At 44.3% G+C, this 15,308-nt stretch overlaps 1 protein-coding gene across 1 annotated transcript in view; it reads right to left on the reverse strand.

Moving 5' to 3' along the window:
- Positions 1–1,126: 1,126 nt before the first annotated feature.
- Positions 1,127–15,308, reverse strand: part of egfem1 (EGF-like and EMI domain containing 1) — a 66,561-nt gene continuing 52,379 nt past the window's right edge. Inside the window, exons 24-38 of the mRNA XM_071916376.2 lie at positions 14,366–14,494; positions 13,432–13,560; positions 12,650–12,778; positions 12,240–12,368; positions 11,723–11,851; positions 11,134–11,262; positions 9,213–9,344; positions 8,541–8,669; positions 8,153–8,281; positions 6,445–6,573; positions 6,099–6,227; positions 5,736–5,864; positions 4,538–4,666; positions 3,699–3,827; positions 1,127–3,248 (exon numbers count right to left, since the gene is read on the reverse strand). Coding sequence (XP_071772477.2) covers positions 3,169–3,248; positions 3,699–3,827; positions 4,538–4,666; positions 5,736–5,864; positions 6,099–6,227; positions 6,445–6,573; positions 8,153–8,281; positions 8,541–8,669; positions 9,213–9,344; positions 11,134–11,262; positions 11,723–11,851; positions 12,240–12,368; positions 12,650–12,778; positions 13,432–13,560; positions 14,366–14,494 — 1,889 coding nt within the window. The 3' untranslated portion in view covers positions 1,127–3,168. The remainder of the gene's footprint in view (positions 3,249–3,698; positions 3,828–4,537; positions 4,667–5,735; positions 5,865–6,098; positions 6,228–6,444; positions 6,574–8,152; positions 8,282–8,540; positions 8,670–9,212; positions 9,345–11,133; positions 11,263–11,722; positions 11,852–12,239; positions 12,369–12,649; positions 12,779–13,431; positions 13,561–14,365; positions 14,495–15,308) is intronic.

The following is a 15,308-nucleotide window of genomic DNA, read 5'->3' on the forward strand; positions in this document are numbered from 1 at the left end:
CGTGTTATGTGTGGAAGGCTGGAGCGGCGGTGCGCTGGCCACCCAGAGCTCAGTGGATGGATGGCCTCTCCAGGCCTGTTTGACTGGAAACAGGTGTGTGTCATCTGAAGATGAAGGCCGGGCCGATAAACATTATTGGAGAACATCTGCTGCTTGTCACAACACGGGGCGAGCCGGAGCGGCCCCCCATCCATCAGCCTCACCGGGTGGGGGGTGGAGGGTGGGTGCGGGGTTGCTCCGTCCTCCGCTGGCGGGCCCGTTCACCCATCACTCACCCTGGGGATGCCGGCTCTGCGGCGGCTGGGGCCACGCTCGGTCCAGGCACCTGCACCGCCACCGCCGGACCACCGCCGGACCACCGCCGGACCACCGCCGGACCACCGCCGGACCACCGCCGGACCACCGCCGCCTTTGGCCCATAGTGGAGAAAATGCTCCAGCGCACTTGAGAAATGCCTCAGGGACGGCATTCTCTCTCTAACACCCCCCCACACACACACACGAGAACAACCAGGCAGGCACATGCACATACACACAGTCTCACATGCACACACCTTCCCTGATCACCACCCATACACACCACTGTTACGCTCAAGTGCCCCACCCACCCACTTTAGACAGGTGTCAGGGAGGTAGCCATGGCCTCAATGCTTGACCCTCCACTGGCTGATGAGAGAGGGGCCTGGGCTCCCTGGCGGTACCCAACCACACACACACACACACACACACACACACACACACATTCAACCCCCATAGCTCTCTGTGACAGCTGGAACCTCTCTCCCCCTTCTTCTTACACCTCCACACCTCGCTGCTACCCCCCCTCCTTCCACCACCTCCCCTCTCAGGGATCACAGGACCCAATACCATGCAACACCGCTTTCAAAGCACATACACTTCAAGTTTTGTTGGCTGGATTTACACAGGAACAAAAAAAATGATGTTTAAAAACCCAGATATGTAACCCAGAAATGTTTTTTTTTGTTGGTGTTTATCCTGCATGGTTAGTCTGCAATCATATGATCAGACTTGGGTCATATGTATGGTTAGAATCAGATGTTGTTTTCTTTGTTTCTGTCCAAACACAGCCACAAACATTATGGTTAGAAAAAAAGACAACATGAACATATAGTAAAAATGGAATTTATCAAACCTATACAAACAAAATGTATCAAAATAGCACCATTGACACAGGCATGCCATCAGGCAGTGAGTACAGTAGGTTATGAGTGATATAATTGGTATTGACCTGAGATACAATACAAATACAATTTTTGCATAAAAAACAAACACCCTTATTTACATAAAATCTACATGTGTGGTAAATGATAGCAGTAGTGGTATGGGACTTGTAATCTTACCTTGTAGTAAAAAAAGGCCTCTATTATAGAAAGATCTTAGAAATGTACACAAGTACTGTAGAAATATATGTCAACATCTATGCCATCATTTATAAAAAAAATTATAAACTTAACATGACAAAGTTCCCAACTCTATACCAGCTGCTGACTTCATGTGCACACATCTGAAAGAGGTGCCAGACATGCAAGATTTGCCTACAGTATTTTGCGACCAGCACACTGCACTGCAATAGGAACAACCTTGATCAATGCCAATTAATGGAGAAAGTTTGTAATGCAGGCAAATGAAGCTTGTTCATATCCACTCAAATCTATTGGGCAATTGATGTAAATAATTTATTGATGGAAAATATCTACACAGTCATTTTTATTATATGAACAGTAAGAACATTTTTTGTAAGATCACGGTGAAGATTAAATCTGAGTCTGAGGCTCACAGCTACAGAGACAATGCTGAAGAAGCTGTGTAGCTGTGTGTGTGATCATCTGTAAGCCATCCGACAACGATGATCTTAGTGGTATTCTTTTGGGAAACTGCCCCCAGTAATGTTTCAAAACCAAAACCAAACATTTCAAAACCAACAAACATCTAACTCAACATTTTCTGAGCAAGCAAACAAAAACACACATAAGAAACCAGTTAGTGACAAAATTCTCACTGTACATGATATGAGCATAAAAAAGGCAAAGTATATCAATGTGACTGAGACAAAGCCATTTCAGTGGTCTGAGTAGTCAGTATGATTAACACACAAATCTGTATTTTAACTTTCATTTTAGCAGTATGTCAATGCATTTGTAGGTAATTTAATTTGTCCATCAGAATATTGAAACGACAGTCATTCACAAATCTGATTTTGTTTTCCTCTGTGTATTCCTTTGTGAATCTGGATTAAGTACATCAAAAAAATCTTCTGCTTCAACAATATGGTCCTTTTATTGAGCCATATCTATGTAGCACGCCCCTCTCCAGGTCCCTGCATGCATGGACCTCTGCTGGGCCTGGTTTCTGAAAAGCATCATGCTACAATCGTGCTACAATCATCTTTGTCCAGAATTTTTCAAAGGAGCAAAGATGACCTTATATACAACAAAAGTCAATGCGTCACCCACATATTTTTTAACCTATGTTGTATACATTCAGCTATCACCGGAAATATGCATGCATTCTATTATGTTAACCATCAAGTCATTAAAATCTAATTTCCAAAGTTTCTTTGTTTGTAAAAGGCACATGTTTCAGAGGAAACACGATTTCTGTTGTGGGTGTGATCATGTACAAGTCGATGAGTAGAGCGTGCCACTAACACTGCCAGGGCTGGGGTTGGGTTCCAAATGTGTGTGTACTCATGGTAGCAGAGTGAGGAGTCTTATCCAACTGCCCTTGAGCAAGAAACTGAACTCTTAACTTCTCATTCACTGTGAGTTGCTCTGGGTAAGAGCAGCAGCTAAATGACAGTAATGTAAATAATCAGAGAGAAAATGAACAGATCTCAACAAGCAATGATTACAAAGGTGATGCATGTACTTTGGTGTGTATTGCTAAGCAGCTTGTGTGAAACTTATCCCCGGACACATAGACAATCCGGTGTGTGTTTAGAGTTGATTGTCCTTCCAAGGCTCCCTTACATGCCAGGTCCACTGGTTGATTATCAGGAGCACCAGGTTCCAGGTGGAGTACTGGGCCCTGTTTCACAAAAGCATATTAATCACCTGACTTGTTTTGCAAGGTGATCTCAGTATGGCAACGCTTTAGGGAACCAGGCTGTGCTTGAACGTCCAGTCAGGAGTTTGGGCCTCTACCTGGGTTATGTGTTTTTTATGCCCGCTCTTCTCCTTCGCTGGGACAGAGAGGAGTTCAGCGGTGCTGGAATCTGCTCTAGTAGCGCTGAAAAGGAAAAAAAAAAAAAAAGCAAGAAGACATCAGCACTATTTGAAAATGAAAAGCAAATGTTCTGGGGTTTTTGGAAGAGAAGTAACTGGTACGTAGTCCCCCGTGAGCTTGGCTTTGAGGGGGGAAAACGAAGACAGCCTCAAGCCTGGCTCCACGCTGGGTGCAGATTAAAATAACTGTCAGGAGACAGGAGCAGCTATTGAGGGAGACAGGGAGACACACAGAGCGATGGGGCTCAGCCTCTCACACTTACTGACACAGTATTTCACTAAAGCTGGTTCAGCTTTACAGCCCACGACCTTGGGTGGGAGTGTGTGTGTGTATGTGTGGGTGTGTGTGTTTGTGTGTGTGTGTGTGTCCATGCTGTTTTAGCTTAACAGCCCTAGTCCTGTGTGACTGTGTGTGTGCGTGTGTGTGTGTGTGGCAATGGGAGTTTAGGTTTACCTTCAGTGCAGGTGGGGCCCAGCCAGGTGAACGGGCAGAGGCATCGCCCGCTACGCCCGTCACACTGGGCCCTTTGGGAACACTGGCACGGCAGGGAGCAGCCAGGGCCAAAACCCTCTCCACCACAGTCTGAGAGAGAGAGAGAGAGAGAGAGAGAGAGAGAGAGAGAGAGAGAGAGAGAGAGAGAGAGGAGGGGAGGGAGAGATAAATAAAAAGGAAAGAAGAATTCCTGTATGATAGATACACACGGATAGACAGGGCATTTTTAGACTGTCTGCAAATAATTGTAAATCTATTTTGCATTTTTGTTGGCCTGTCCAGATGTTAGCCATGTTGGCTTTTACATATTTGGTTATGTTGACTGTCAATAAACAGTAAAATGGTATTAATTCACAACGTTTGAAATCTAGCAGGAATAGAAACTGATAGAAATACCAGTGGGTTATCTTATGCTATGGTCCATGTTTATGTTCAGAGACAACAAACTACAGCAGTAACAGCATACATACTTAAAGGTTAACAAATCATCATTCGTAGTAGGTAAATACACCTTTATGAAAAGCCAAATGCAGTGTTTATAATGAAATGTCATTTATTATATAAAAAGTGTCCCCAATTAGCTTCCATCTCAGCGACAGCTAGTTTTTATGATAAGATGTATACACTTACATTCAAGAAAAGAAAAATTAAGGTAATAATGCATACTGTCTTTAGTGGAAAAGATACAAAAACAAACTATTTAGTCACGGTATGGTGGACGACGGCTTACCGCCCCTTTGACAAGATTGTTGTTTTTTTGTTCTGAAATCGTTGGCCAGGATGAGAAAAGTGAACTTTACCTTTTTCACATCTCTCTCCTGTCCTGCCCGGGGGGCAGAGGCAGCGGCCTGTGGAGGCGTCACACGGGGCGTCGCCAGCACAGTCACATGACTGTCCACAGCCCAGTCCAAACCTGCCAGCCTCACATCCTGAGAACCACACACACACACACACACACATGCACACGGTTTCATTTCTATACTTACTTCTATACTTATACTAGACTATATTCATTCACTCACCCTAACCTTTAACCCTTACCTTAACCTAAACCTAATCTTAATTCTAATTGTAACCCAAATCCTAAAATAGCCCCTTTAAGATGTGAGGATGCACAAAATGTCCTCACTTTGGATGATCTGTCCTGATGATTTGCTTCATTTGGTCCTCAGAAGTGTAAAAATGCAAGAACACACACACATACAAGCACACACACACACACACTTACACACACAAGCACACACACCCAAACATGCACACACTTACACAGACACACAAGCACATGAACACATTTATAAGCAAACAAATGCATGCACACACACCCACACAACACACCCACAAGCTCAAGCGCACACACAGATACAGCCAGGGCTGCCTCTGGAGCCTGTGGCTGCCTTACAGCTGCTCTGCAATGCTCAGTCATATCTCCTGCTGGGACTGAAGTGGCCATTTAGGCGCTCACACTGCGGCCGAGAGCCCCCGAGCAGGCAGGAGGGCACGGGGATGCAACAGGAATGCATTAAGCAGCCAGGAAGCACCTGTCTCTCATCAAATAACCAGCCTGCCCGCCTGCCCGCCGACCCACTAGCCCGCCTGTCTGCCTGCTCGCTGAGATGGGCCAACACACACTCCCACACACTCTATACACATGTTTTTTTAAATCTCTTGTTCATGCATGCTCATATCTGCCCATGTACTACTGCAGCTGGGCATCCAGGTGGCTCAGGATATTAATGTGCACTGGCTTGTGACTACATGGGCTTGATCCCTTTGCTTATGGTTTCCTGGAGCGTTTCTCTTTTCACAATTATCCTTCACTGCACTGAGGAAGTACTTGGAGGATGCAGTCTGGGGCATATCCCCTTTTGTCAAACATGCAGTTCTATTTGAAATGGATTCAGTTATTTTCCTTTGCCCATTTTCCCCTCCTGGCAGGCCAAAGACAATGCTAAAAAGTAACTGAAAGTATGTCAGTTGAAATGACTGGTCAATACTCACGTCTCTGGCACTGTGACCCATGGTAGCCTGGCGGACACACACAGTGGCCTGTCACATGGTCGCATGTCTGCCCCACCTTACAGTCACATGGATGGGCACAGTTAATTCCAAAAAATCCAGATGGGCATCCTGGGAGAGACACAAGACGCTGAATTTAGGTTAAGGTTACTGATTTCAAGCTTCTGCACAAAATGTTGCCTTTGTTAGGTCATGGATTCAAGTTGCATTCAAGTCACAGTTTTTTGATGAAGTGGGAAGAAAAATGACATCTGATGCAAAGACAGCTGTTAAAAAGTGTCAGTGAGGCCAGTGGTAAGCTTATCAACAAGTTTATGTCTGTGTTAGATCTGTATGTTGGCATACTGTGTTGACAGGAGTGGCCGTAGTATCCAGCGGTGCAGCTGCAGATGCCAATAAAACGGTCGCAGGTTCCATCGTTGTGGCACGGACAGTCTAGAGCACAGTCAGGCCCGTACTTCCCCTGTAAACAGGCTAAATATACACACACACACATGCACCATGAACTGGGCTATAAATACAGCTGTAGTTTCTGAGAAATAATGATTTATCAGCAGAATTGTGCTAGCGTAGCAGAGTAGCCAAGAGAAATCCTGGGACATTTGTTAGGTTTTTGATTTCCCATGTAGACAACATGATTCTGTTCAGTTTTGTTTATTTTATGTTAGGTCTGCTGCCCCTCAACTTGTACCTATGTCACAGCGCGATCCGGTCCAGCCCAGCCCACACTTGCAGGACCCGTCGATGGGGTCACACAGCCCCCCGTTCTGACAGCTGCATGTGCTTCTGCACTGCAGGCCGTGGCGGCCCCGCGGACATGCTGCAGAAACAGTAAGGATTCAGAGAACATCAGACCAAGACAAGCATTACAGGCCTCTCTGCTCTACTAAGCAACCACACCAAAGACTGTAACACACAGATACACAAGCGTGCACACACACACACACACACACACACACACACACACACACACACAAAAATTGCACTAACCACATTCAAGTTTATTTAAGCAACAGTTCATTAGTGAGATGGCAAAGTCGTCTAATTTGGCCCTGATATAAAAGAATAATCATGTTTCTCTGGGTAATTTAGATTGGGAAAACAATAAGCAAATCGTCTTTGATTTCCCTGTTTATTTATTTGCTTCTTCGCCAAATCCAGCGACACGGAACACGGAGAACGAGCTACTTATAGGTCTCTGTAAACATTCAACAAGAGGAACATAAGAGGTGGCATGTCCACAGACATGTGGGCCGCTCAAGAAGAGAGCATTTAGCGCGGGCAGCGATGGAAACTCCCGTTTGCAATCCAGTGGAACTGCTGATAAAGAGAGATTAGGAAAGCCCAACTCTGCCTCTGTTCCCCAGGAAAACAGTTCTCTGATCATTAGAGCCCCTCACACTGAGGAAATGGAGAATTTGTTACTTAAATATACAGTGAAAAGATGTTGAAAATACACCCTCATTTTCCTGGTTGTTTCCCACTTGCCAGTTACGCCTTCCATCTCTGATGAACTCATTAAGGCCAATGGTTCCTATTGATGTATGTCAACTGTTAACTCTATGTATACTGTGTATACTGTATGAATAGAAGGGTAGAAGGTTAAATCAATTCAACTCAATCCGAAGCCTGTATAAAACCTGTGATACCTGTTTGAGTCATCATTGGACAATAAATCGCCTCTTGTACTGGTTAGACAGTAATTTCTTCTTTCCCAGAGAAATACCCATTCAGTTTTAAACTTATTGTCTACTGGAATGATATGTCAGGCTGTGTTGAATTTATCACAGCCTTGAAGGCCATGATAGCAAGGTCAACATTTTCAGCCAATACTACAATTATCTCTAATAGTAGTTCTTCATTAATTCATCCCATTTTCCAATCTTCATCCTTACTGATGATCAAATTGCACATCCTAATTGCTGCAAATTGTTGCTTATATATCAGACTTTGATAAGACTGATGGTCATATGAGGTATTTACGCTAACATGACATCAAGTCTATGCCATGCACTACAGGCGGGCCTTAGGAGAAGGACTTAAGAAAATTCAGGTATGAGTGGAAGGACTGCGTGTTTCATTCAGCCGAAAAACGCCGCTCTGACGGATTCAAGCAGTGAGGGAGAGTTAAGATTGGTTTCATTTTATTTAAACTGCTGTATGTGGTAGGCCTAGTTAATTGCGTGCGCTATTGTGAATGTTTCGTACATCTGCTGCTAATTGTGACTATTTCAGTGAAAGTTGAGGCATATGTCTGTGTGTGGTGCACTCATGCTGCAATATGTTGGTGCGTTCTGTAACTTGCTTGTATCCATATAGAAAGTATGGATGGGTCATATTGCTGATAAATGGATGGAATGGAGTTTTAATTCGGTGGTCAGTTTGGACTTAGCCCTTACCTTGTTGGCAGGACAGTCCCATCCTACCAGGGGCGCAGATACACCTCCCAGTTACTGGGTGGCACTGTCCTCCCTCCCCACAGGAGCACAGCAGGGCACAGTCCTTCCCATGGTGCCCAGTCGGACAACCTATGGAAATAAACATGTCTTCACTCACACACCCAGTAAAACAAATGGATAGCTTATCTAGATTAATATCTTCACTCCATAGGCCTTGTGGGATGATTCAGGGGTGATTAATAAATGACTGGATGTTTCCATTAGTAAAACAAGGAGGATGGAATGCCCACTATCCCTAAAACACTAACTCCAAATAAAAAAGGCACACAGAAACGCCCGATTCTTTTCTCTCTGCAATGCAAACAGGTGTAAGTTTGTCTTGACTCACCCAAGCTGCAGTCAGCGCCAATGAAGCCAGGTGGACACTGGCAAGCCCCAGTCCTGAAGTCACAGCGACCGCCATTAATGCAGCTGCATCTTGACTTGCAGTTTGGCCCATAAGTCCCCGTTCGACATCCTGGAGACAGATTATAGTGATGAGGAGGAAAGAGAGATGAGGGAAGGTAAGTGTTGTTATGATGATGTTGCAGTATTTGATCTCTAATTTTAGATCAGATGAATGGCAGAGGCCAAAAACATCACGCTTTGATTCCCTTATCATCATTTTGACAATTGCCAAAAGTAATATAATGTTACTACTGTATAAATCCACATGGGCAATTCAGGTACTTGCAGGATACGGCTAACTGGCTCGCAGAACTAGTTCCTCTGTTCCTCCTTATGCTTAGTGGAATTTCAAAGCTATAAATACTTACCATTTTACAGTCAACTGACTGCCAACACAGCTAGCATCATGACAGGCTAACAAAAATATAAAATTGATGTTTGGGTTTTGTTTACAAATGATCTAAGAATATATGATTTGGATAGGAATCTTCAAGTGGGGCCAACTGTGTACCATGTTGGCCTGTTTATCCCACTTATCCCCACCTCTCTGTTGCTCTACACATATGCTTCATGCTAGTCCACATTGACAGCAGTAAATCAACAGTATACTTACGTAACTCACAGCGGGCTCCATAGTAACCAGGTAGGCAGGTACATTTCCCAGTCACAGGGTGGCACTGCTCCTGGTCTCCTGAACACTGACACAGCTGGCTGCAGTTCTGCCCATACATGCCAGACGGACAGGCTACAGGAGACACAACCAGAGACATGTCACATACATGTTGCAGTGGGGCCATTTGTTCAAATTTAACAAGAGGAATTATGTGCAGTAAAATTGCTGTTTTCCTGGAAAATCAGTTTCCCTAAAGCCCAAATTCAGGATTTATTTGAATACATCAATTATGGTTATATTAGATCACGGTAGCAAATTCCACGTGTTTATTATCAAACAACAGGTTTTGGTAATCAAAGCGCAGGTGTTTGTAATTAACTCTAAACCTACGCAGCCAATGAGCAGTATTTATGGAAATATGGTAAAAATTGCACCAAACTTCATGAGAATACAATGGACACTAATGGAATGGACTTGAAGTACAACTTTCACATGGAAAACAAGCATTTGGAAATATTTTCAGACAGTTGTAACAAAATTATTTTATTCTCAACTCAAGTCCAGCTGTAACAAATTACAAATCCTTACTGGATATTAACAGCTTTCTCACTGACTTGGAAAATTAAACCACATCTCCAACACTGTGTTAAATCTTTACATTGTAGGGAGATCATTTTGTTTACATTTGGACAACAGATAGGGCCTTAAACATGGATGCATTTAGTAGATTAACAGAGAGTTAACAGAGTTAACAGAGAGGAATGTAATTTCCCTTCATCCTTCCTCAAACTACTCTCAGGACATATTGGGACATTCAGTATTGACTGGTAACAACACCCATATTGCAGAGAACTTTCCCTGGTGTCCATACACACACACACACACACACACACACACACACACACACACACACAGACAGACAGAGACACCACACACACAGACATTCTTTCACACACACTTTCTGTATACATACACACATGCTCGTCACAGTAATGAATGCAGTCCACAGACGAACAATCAGTCATAGCGAGCAAGATAAATCTGTGAACCAAACATGTTTTCTGGTGAGACCGCAGCACTTAGCTACTCAGCCAGGCAGCAGTAGGCAGCGTGGGGGACAGATAAGAAAGAACTCCAGACTAAAGAGGCAATTACGGCGCTGTCATTATGCATGTCTGCCTTCCAAAAGCCCTTATCCGCCGCCGAGGAGACAAAAACAATGCCTTCTGTTTTACTTGGCAACCGGTGTGTAACATTTATCAGATGTCTGGGGAGTGTGTGAGGAGAGGAGGGGGGGCCGAGGGTAGAAAGAGAGTGGTGAAGGGTTGAGTAGTGAAGCTGCTCTTACACAGACCTAAAGGGTATGGTCTAAATAATGAAACATTAGCATACAGTCCTGCCACAGTGAATGGCGCTGTACTGGTGCAGAGCGCGTTTCCTGGAATGACATAAATGGTAATCATCCCCAAGAGGACAAGGGAAATTTTAATTAGTATTAACATAATGATTCGTTGTGATCACTTTATGCCTTTCCTCCTTGATGAGAGTGGTGTCTTCCAGGATGACAGCGTCCCTAAACAAGGCACATATGGCAGACCAATGGTTTGAAAAGCATGACAGGGATATTAGCCATATGCCAAGCCCTTCTCAATGGCCAGCTATACATAATGAACATTTGTCAGATATTCTGAAACTGCACGAGATTGTGTTTTCCACTTCCATCAAAAAGATGAAGGACCCATATATTCATTTAACATGAACACTGACAAAAGTGACACCCCCCCTACACCATTACAGTGCTAGGCTCCCTGGGGAAAGTCTTTATGTTGGTGTATTGAACTACTATTTTGTCAAGATCTGGATCTCACTCCTCTATCATGAATAGATGGCAATAGAGAATAGATTGTCTCTTCACTCTTACTCTTCTCGCAGCCGTTCCCGGTGAGTCCAGCAGGACAGCCACATCTCCCTGTCTCATGGTGACAGGACACCCCAGCCTGGCATCCACACCGCTGGGTGCAGGAAGCACCGTAGGACCCTGGGAGGCAGGCTGGGAGTGCATTGCATATCATTAACTAACACAGCAATCCTGTGAAATGTTGTCTATCACAAAAATAACCTCTTATCAAACAATGATCATATTGTAGGTACATATGATGGCAGTAATATTATGCCATGGCCAGACAGATAGAGAAGAGCTCAAATATTAGTGACTGATATTTGCATACATTTGAATTTTGACCTTATATCAGCCTTGGCACATTTCCAAAGATGATACATTTTTTTTTTGTTCAAATACAAAGAAGCCATCAAACCTGTCATCACAATTTTACTTCAAATGCTAAATAAATGCAAAGAAATGCAATAATTTTTCACAGCCATTTTTCTCCCCAAAAATTGTCATGAGTATTTGTTCTGAAAGTCCGGCATTCACCAGTCCCTACTTATTCATCCACATGACTATGACGGGTGTTAGCAGTTGCAATTTCCTCAGTCCTGTCCGCACTCACGTTTGTCGCACCTGGCTCCCCTCCAGCCTGGCTCACACTCACAGCGGCCCGTCACGTGATGGCAGCTCGCACTATGGACACAGTCACACCTCTGCTCACAGCCCTCGCCATGGTGTCCCTTAGGACAGGCTGTAGCCAAAACACACAGGCATTTGTGCTCAGCATGCAACATCAGAGTCAGGGAAGAAAAAAAAAATTACCTGCGATGCATTGCATTTTGTAATGTTCATCTTTCTCCTTTTTTTTTCTTTTTTCTTTAACCTTTATTTACTGAGGGTAAGTTGACTTGGCTCCTTCGATGTTTTATGTTTGCTGCACTTTTACTCAAAAGCAGAAATGTTAGCAAAGGTACATGTCCAGTATGTCCCTACTCAGTGGGATACACAAAAAATAGGTTCCTAATTACATAGTGTTTAATATGGTAATCAAGTACTTTAAATTGCTAAAAGCAAACTAATACGCTACAACACATTTTATAGTTATGTCTGAAGTGCTGATGTAACATTCCTTAAGTCACCTGTCTGACAGTGCTCTCCCGTCCAGCCAGGCGGACAGATACATCTTCCTGTCACTCTGTCACATCTCCCTCCATTGGCACAGCTGCAGGTCTGGCTGCAGTTCTCTCCATAACGCCCCTCCTCACACTCTAGGAGAGAGGGAAAGGACGCCTCAGATCAAAGTTACATTTTAGGCTTGCTTTACCTCAGAAACACAAAAGGTTTTCATTTCATCAAGTAAGATATTCAAAATATTTAAAGCCACATCCCTAAAAATATGCGTTTCCCTCAGCTCCCTTACTCTGTGCTTACTACAAATCATGCATTTGTTTAAAATGTTTAAGTGTCTGTCCATCATAGACTGTGATGCTAGTCGTCTAGTACTTACTTCTCTATCTGAAGTGGCATTAACTGAGGAAGAAGGACTCACCTAACTCACAGGCGGCTCCGGTCCAGCCATGGGGGCAGGAGCACTGACCGGTTACCCCGTCACATGAGCCTCCATTTTGACACAGACATTGCTGGGAACAGTGCTCCCCGTATTGTCCTGCAGGACAGGCTGAACACACATACAATAAAAGTAAGAGTTAAGAGTTAATGGATGTGAATTCACATTAAGATGAAGCATATAGTCATTATACAAAAGAAAGAAGAGCCATAAAAGTGTTAGAGAGATTATGGGTACTGATGTGACACTGATTATTATAAATGTTATGTGAAAAAATAGATATCCATATCCATCTCAATATCCACTAGCCATGTCTAATATCCATGTGCAATAACATTTCATTAATTGAAATTTATGTGGGATATCTGCTGCAGGGCAGGCAAAATACTCAACTAAATAGAATTCCTTTTTTAAGATTATTTTTTGTCATTTTCCCACGAAAAGGACAAACGAAAGCTGAATAGAACTGTAACTTGTGAATAGGTGCAGTTTCATAGCAAGACTCTAAACTTAGACTCGAAGAGAGTGTAATCTATGAATATATAGAAAATTGTGTGCATGTGTGTTTGCACGCATGTGTGCATGTGCTTTAGTGTGCATGTGAGTGAGCGTGCATGCAGGCTTGCAAAGGCATGAAAGGGCATTTCTAATGATCTCAACCTTCTACAACGGTCATTTGACTGGTACGCTTAAAAAAAAGTACCAATAGGAATCTCATAGGATTCTTGTTGTAACGGTATGGGACGGAGTGATGAGCTACTCACGCAGTTGGCAGCTGACTCCCGTCCACCCGGCCGTGCAGCTGCATCGCCCGCTGACGTGGTCACACCTGGCACCGTTCTGACACTCACAGGTCTGACTGCACCGCTCCCCAAAACGACCCTCCGGGCATTCTGCCCAAACACACAACCCACGGCACACAAGCAGACACACGAACACATGATGTCGTACCGCATATAATACACACGCATGCACACCGCAAACAAACACACACACACACACACACAACACACATTCAGTATGATCTCGTAATGCACTGCAGCTCCATCCACTGCGGATGTGTGAGACTAGAAGACTAAAGGCACGGACATTTTTGGGGGCATTTTGGTTTTCGGCGCACATATTGTGAACTTCTCCCTAATGATCAATGTGTACGATGACATTTGAGTCAAAGAGAGAGGGAAACCAGCTAATGACAGAGATGCATCATTAAGTCATGCTAGTGGCTTTCTGCTGACTCTGGCTCTGGTAGTCAGGACCACAAAATGGCTGTGGCAAAGAGGAGAGCCTTGAATAAGACTTGAGAATGACAGACTCTGAACTTTAGTGGGCATTTCACTGGATTCATTAAAACAACGGCATGAAATGCTCAGGAAACCTTAGCATGAGAACACTGATGGGTTAGCCTACTAAAAGAGCCTTCCAAGTTGCGCTCTCCTTCTCCCGATGTTCATCTCTATAAACACGTGGGTGCATTTATCCAGAATAGACCTCAATTAAACATCTATGCCAAAGAGCACTCTTGTCCGCCCTCCTTTCTCCACCCTTACCCATCCCTAAAAAAAGTCATTGGCAATGTCTCATTATACAGATAATTGTTCACAAACACATCGCAGTTGTGTTTAAGGAGAGGATGTCGTGATGGGCTGCAGCGAGGGCCTCCCTCACACCCCGTTTTAATGATGTGGCTTCCATTACCCAGAATGCAGTGTGGTCCTGCCCAGCCGGCGGTGCATAGGCAGGCTCCTGTGATGTGGTGGCAGCGGGCACCGTTCCTGCACTCGCACATCTGGCCACAGTCAAGACCGTAAAAGCCGTCCGGGCACACTGTGGGCCAAGATAAAACATCCGACTGGTTAGAACTGGCAGCTTCACAAAAGAGGAGAGGAAAAGGGTTAGATGCCAACTTTTTTTTTTATTTTGTTCTTTCTCTTCCCTTCCCCATCTCACTCCTCTCACCCTCCTACTTTCTCTCTCTCTCTGTCTTACCACCTACCGAAAATACCAATATCAAATTGCAGTACCATGCTGCGGCTGTTCATTTGCGGAGCGTCTGCGTTCGTTAAGTGAGCTCATGTCCCACATGTGTGGTGTATCTGGGCCACATCAAAGCCGATGGCGGCTCGGAGGCCGTTCCCTTTGGGGGGTGGGGGGGGCGCGCAGAGAGCTGGTAATTAGAGCACCTGCTGAGTCCACAGGCCCCACCGATACAAGGCAAAACAAAGCCAGGTTACCGTGCCCCCCTAAGACACACACACACACACATACACATATCATTGCTGGTGTATGGACATGCCAGTGTAAGAGTCTGTTTCCCATTCTCAGGGAGGGCCAGAGAGATTGTTTAAGTGTGTAGAGTCAATAGACACTCAGGGAGTTTGGTAAACACAGTGCCTACCATCCAAAAGGACTTAGCCAGAGGCTGGGGGATGAATGAGCCTTTCCACTACTGGGATGTAAATATTGTCTGTAAGCATGACTTCACCAGAGCAGGAAAGAATGACTCTGTTTATTCACTGCCTTTTTTTGATTGCTCAATTTGTCACCGAACAGTTGTGGGGATCACAGCGTAACACAAGCATAATGGTTGTATTCTGCAAAACAAGTTCCTCCATTCTGGTCTGTATTTACAGGAACGCCG

Source organism: Centroberyx gerrardi, chromosome 6 (assembly GCF_048128805.1).
Source record: "Centroberyx gerrardi isolate f3 chromosome 6, fCenGer3.hap1.cur.20231027, whole genome shotgun sequence".
NCBI classification, from domain to species: domain Eukaryota; kingdom Metazoa; phylum Chordata; class Actinopteri; order Beryciformes; family Berycidae; genus Centroberyx; species Centroberyx gerrardi.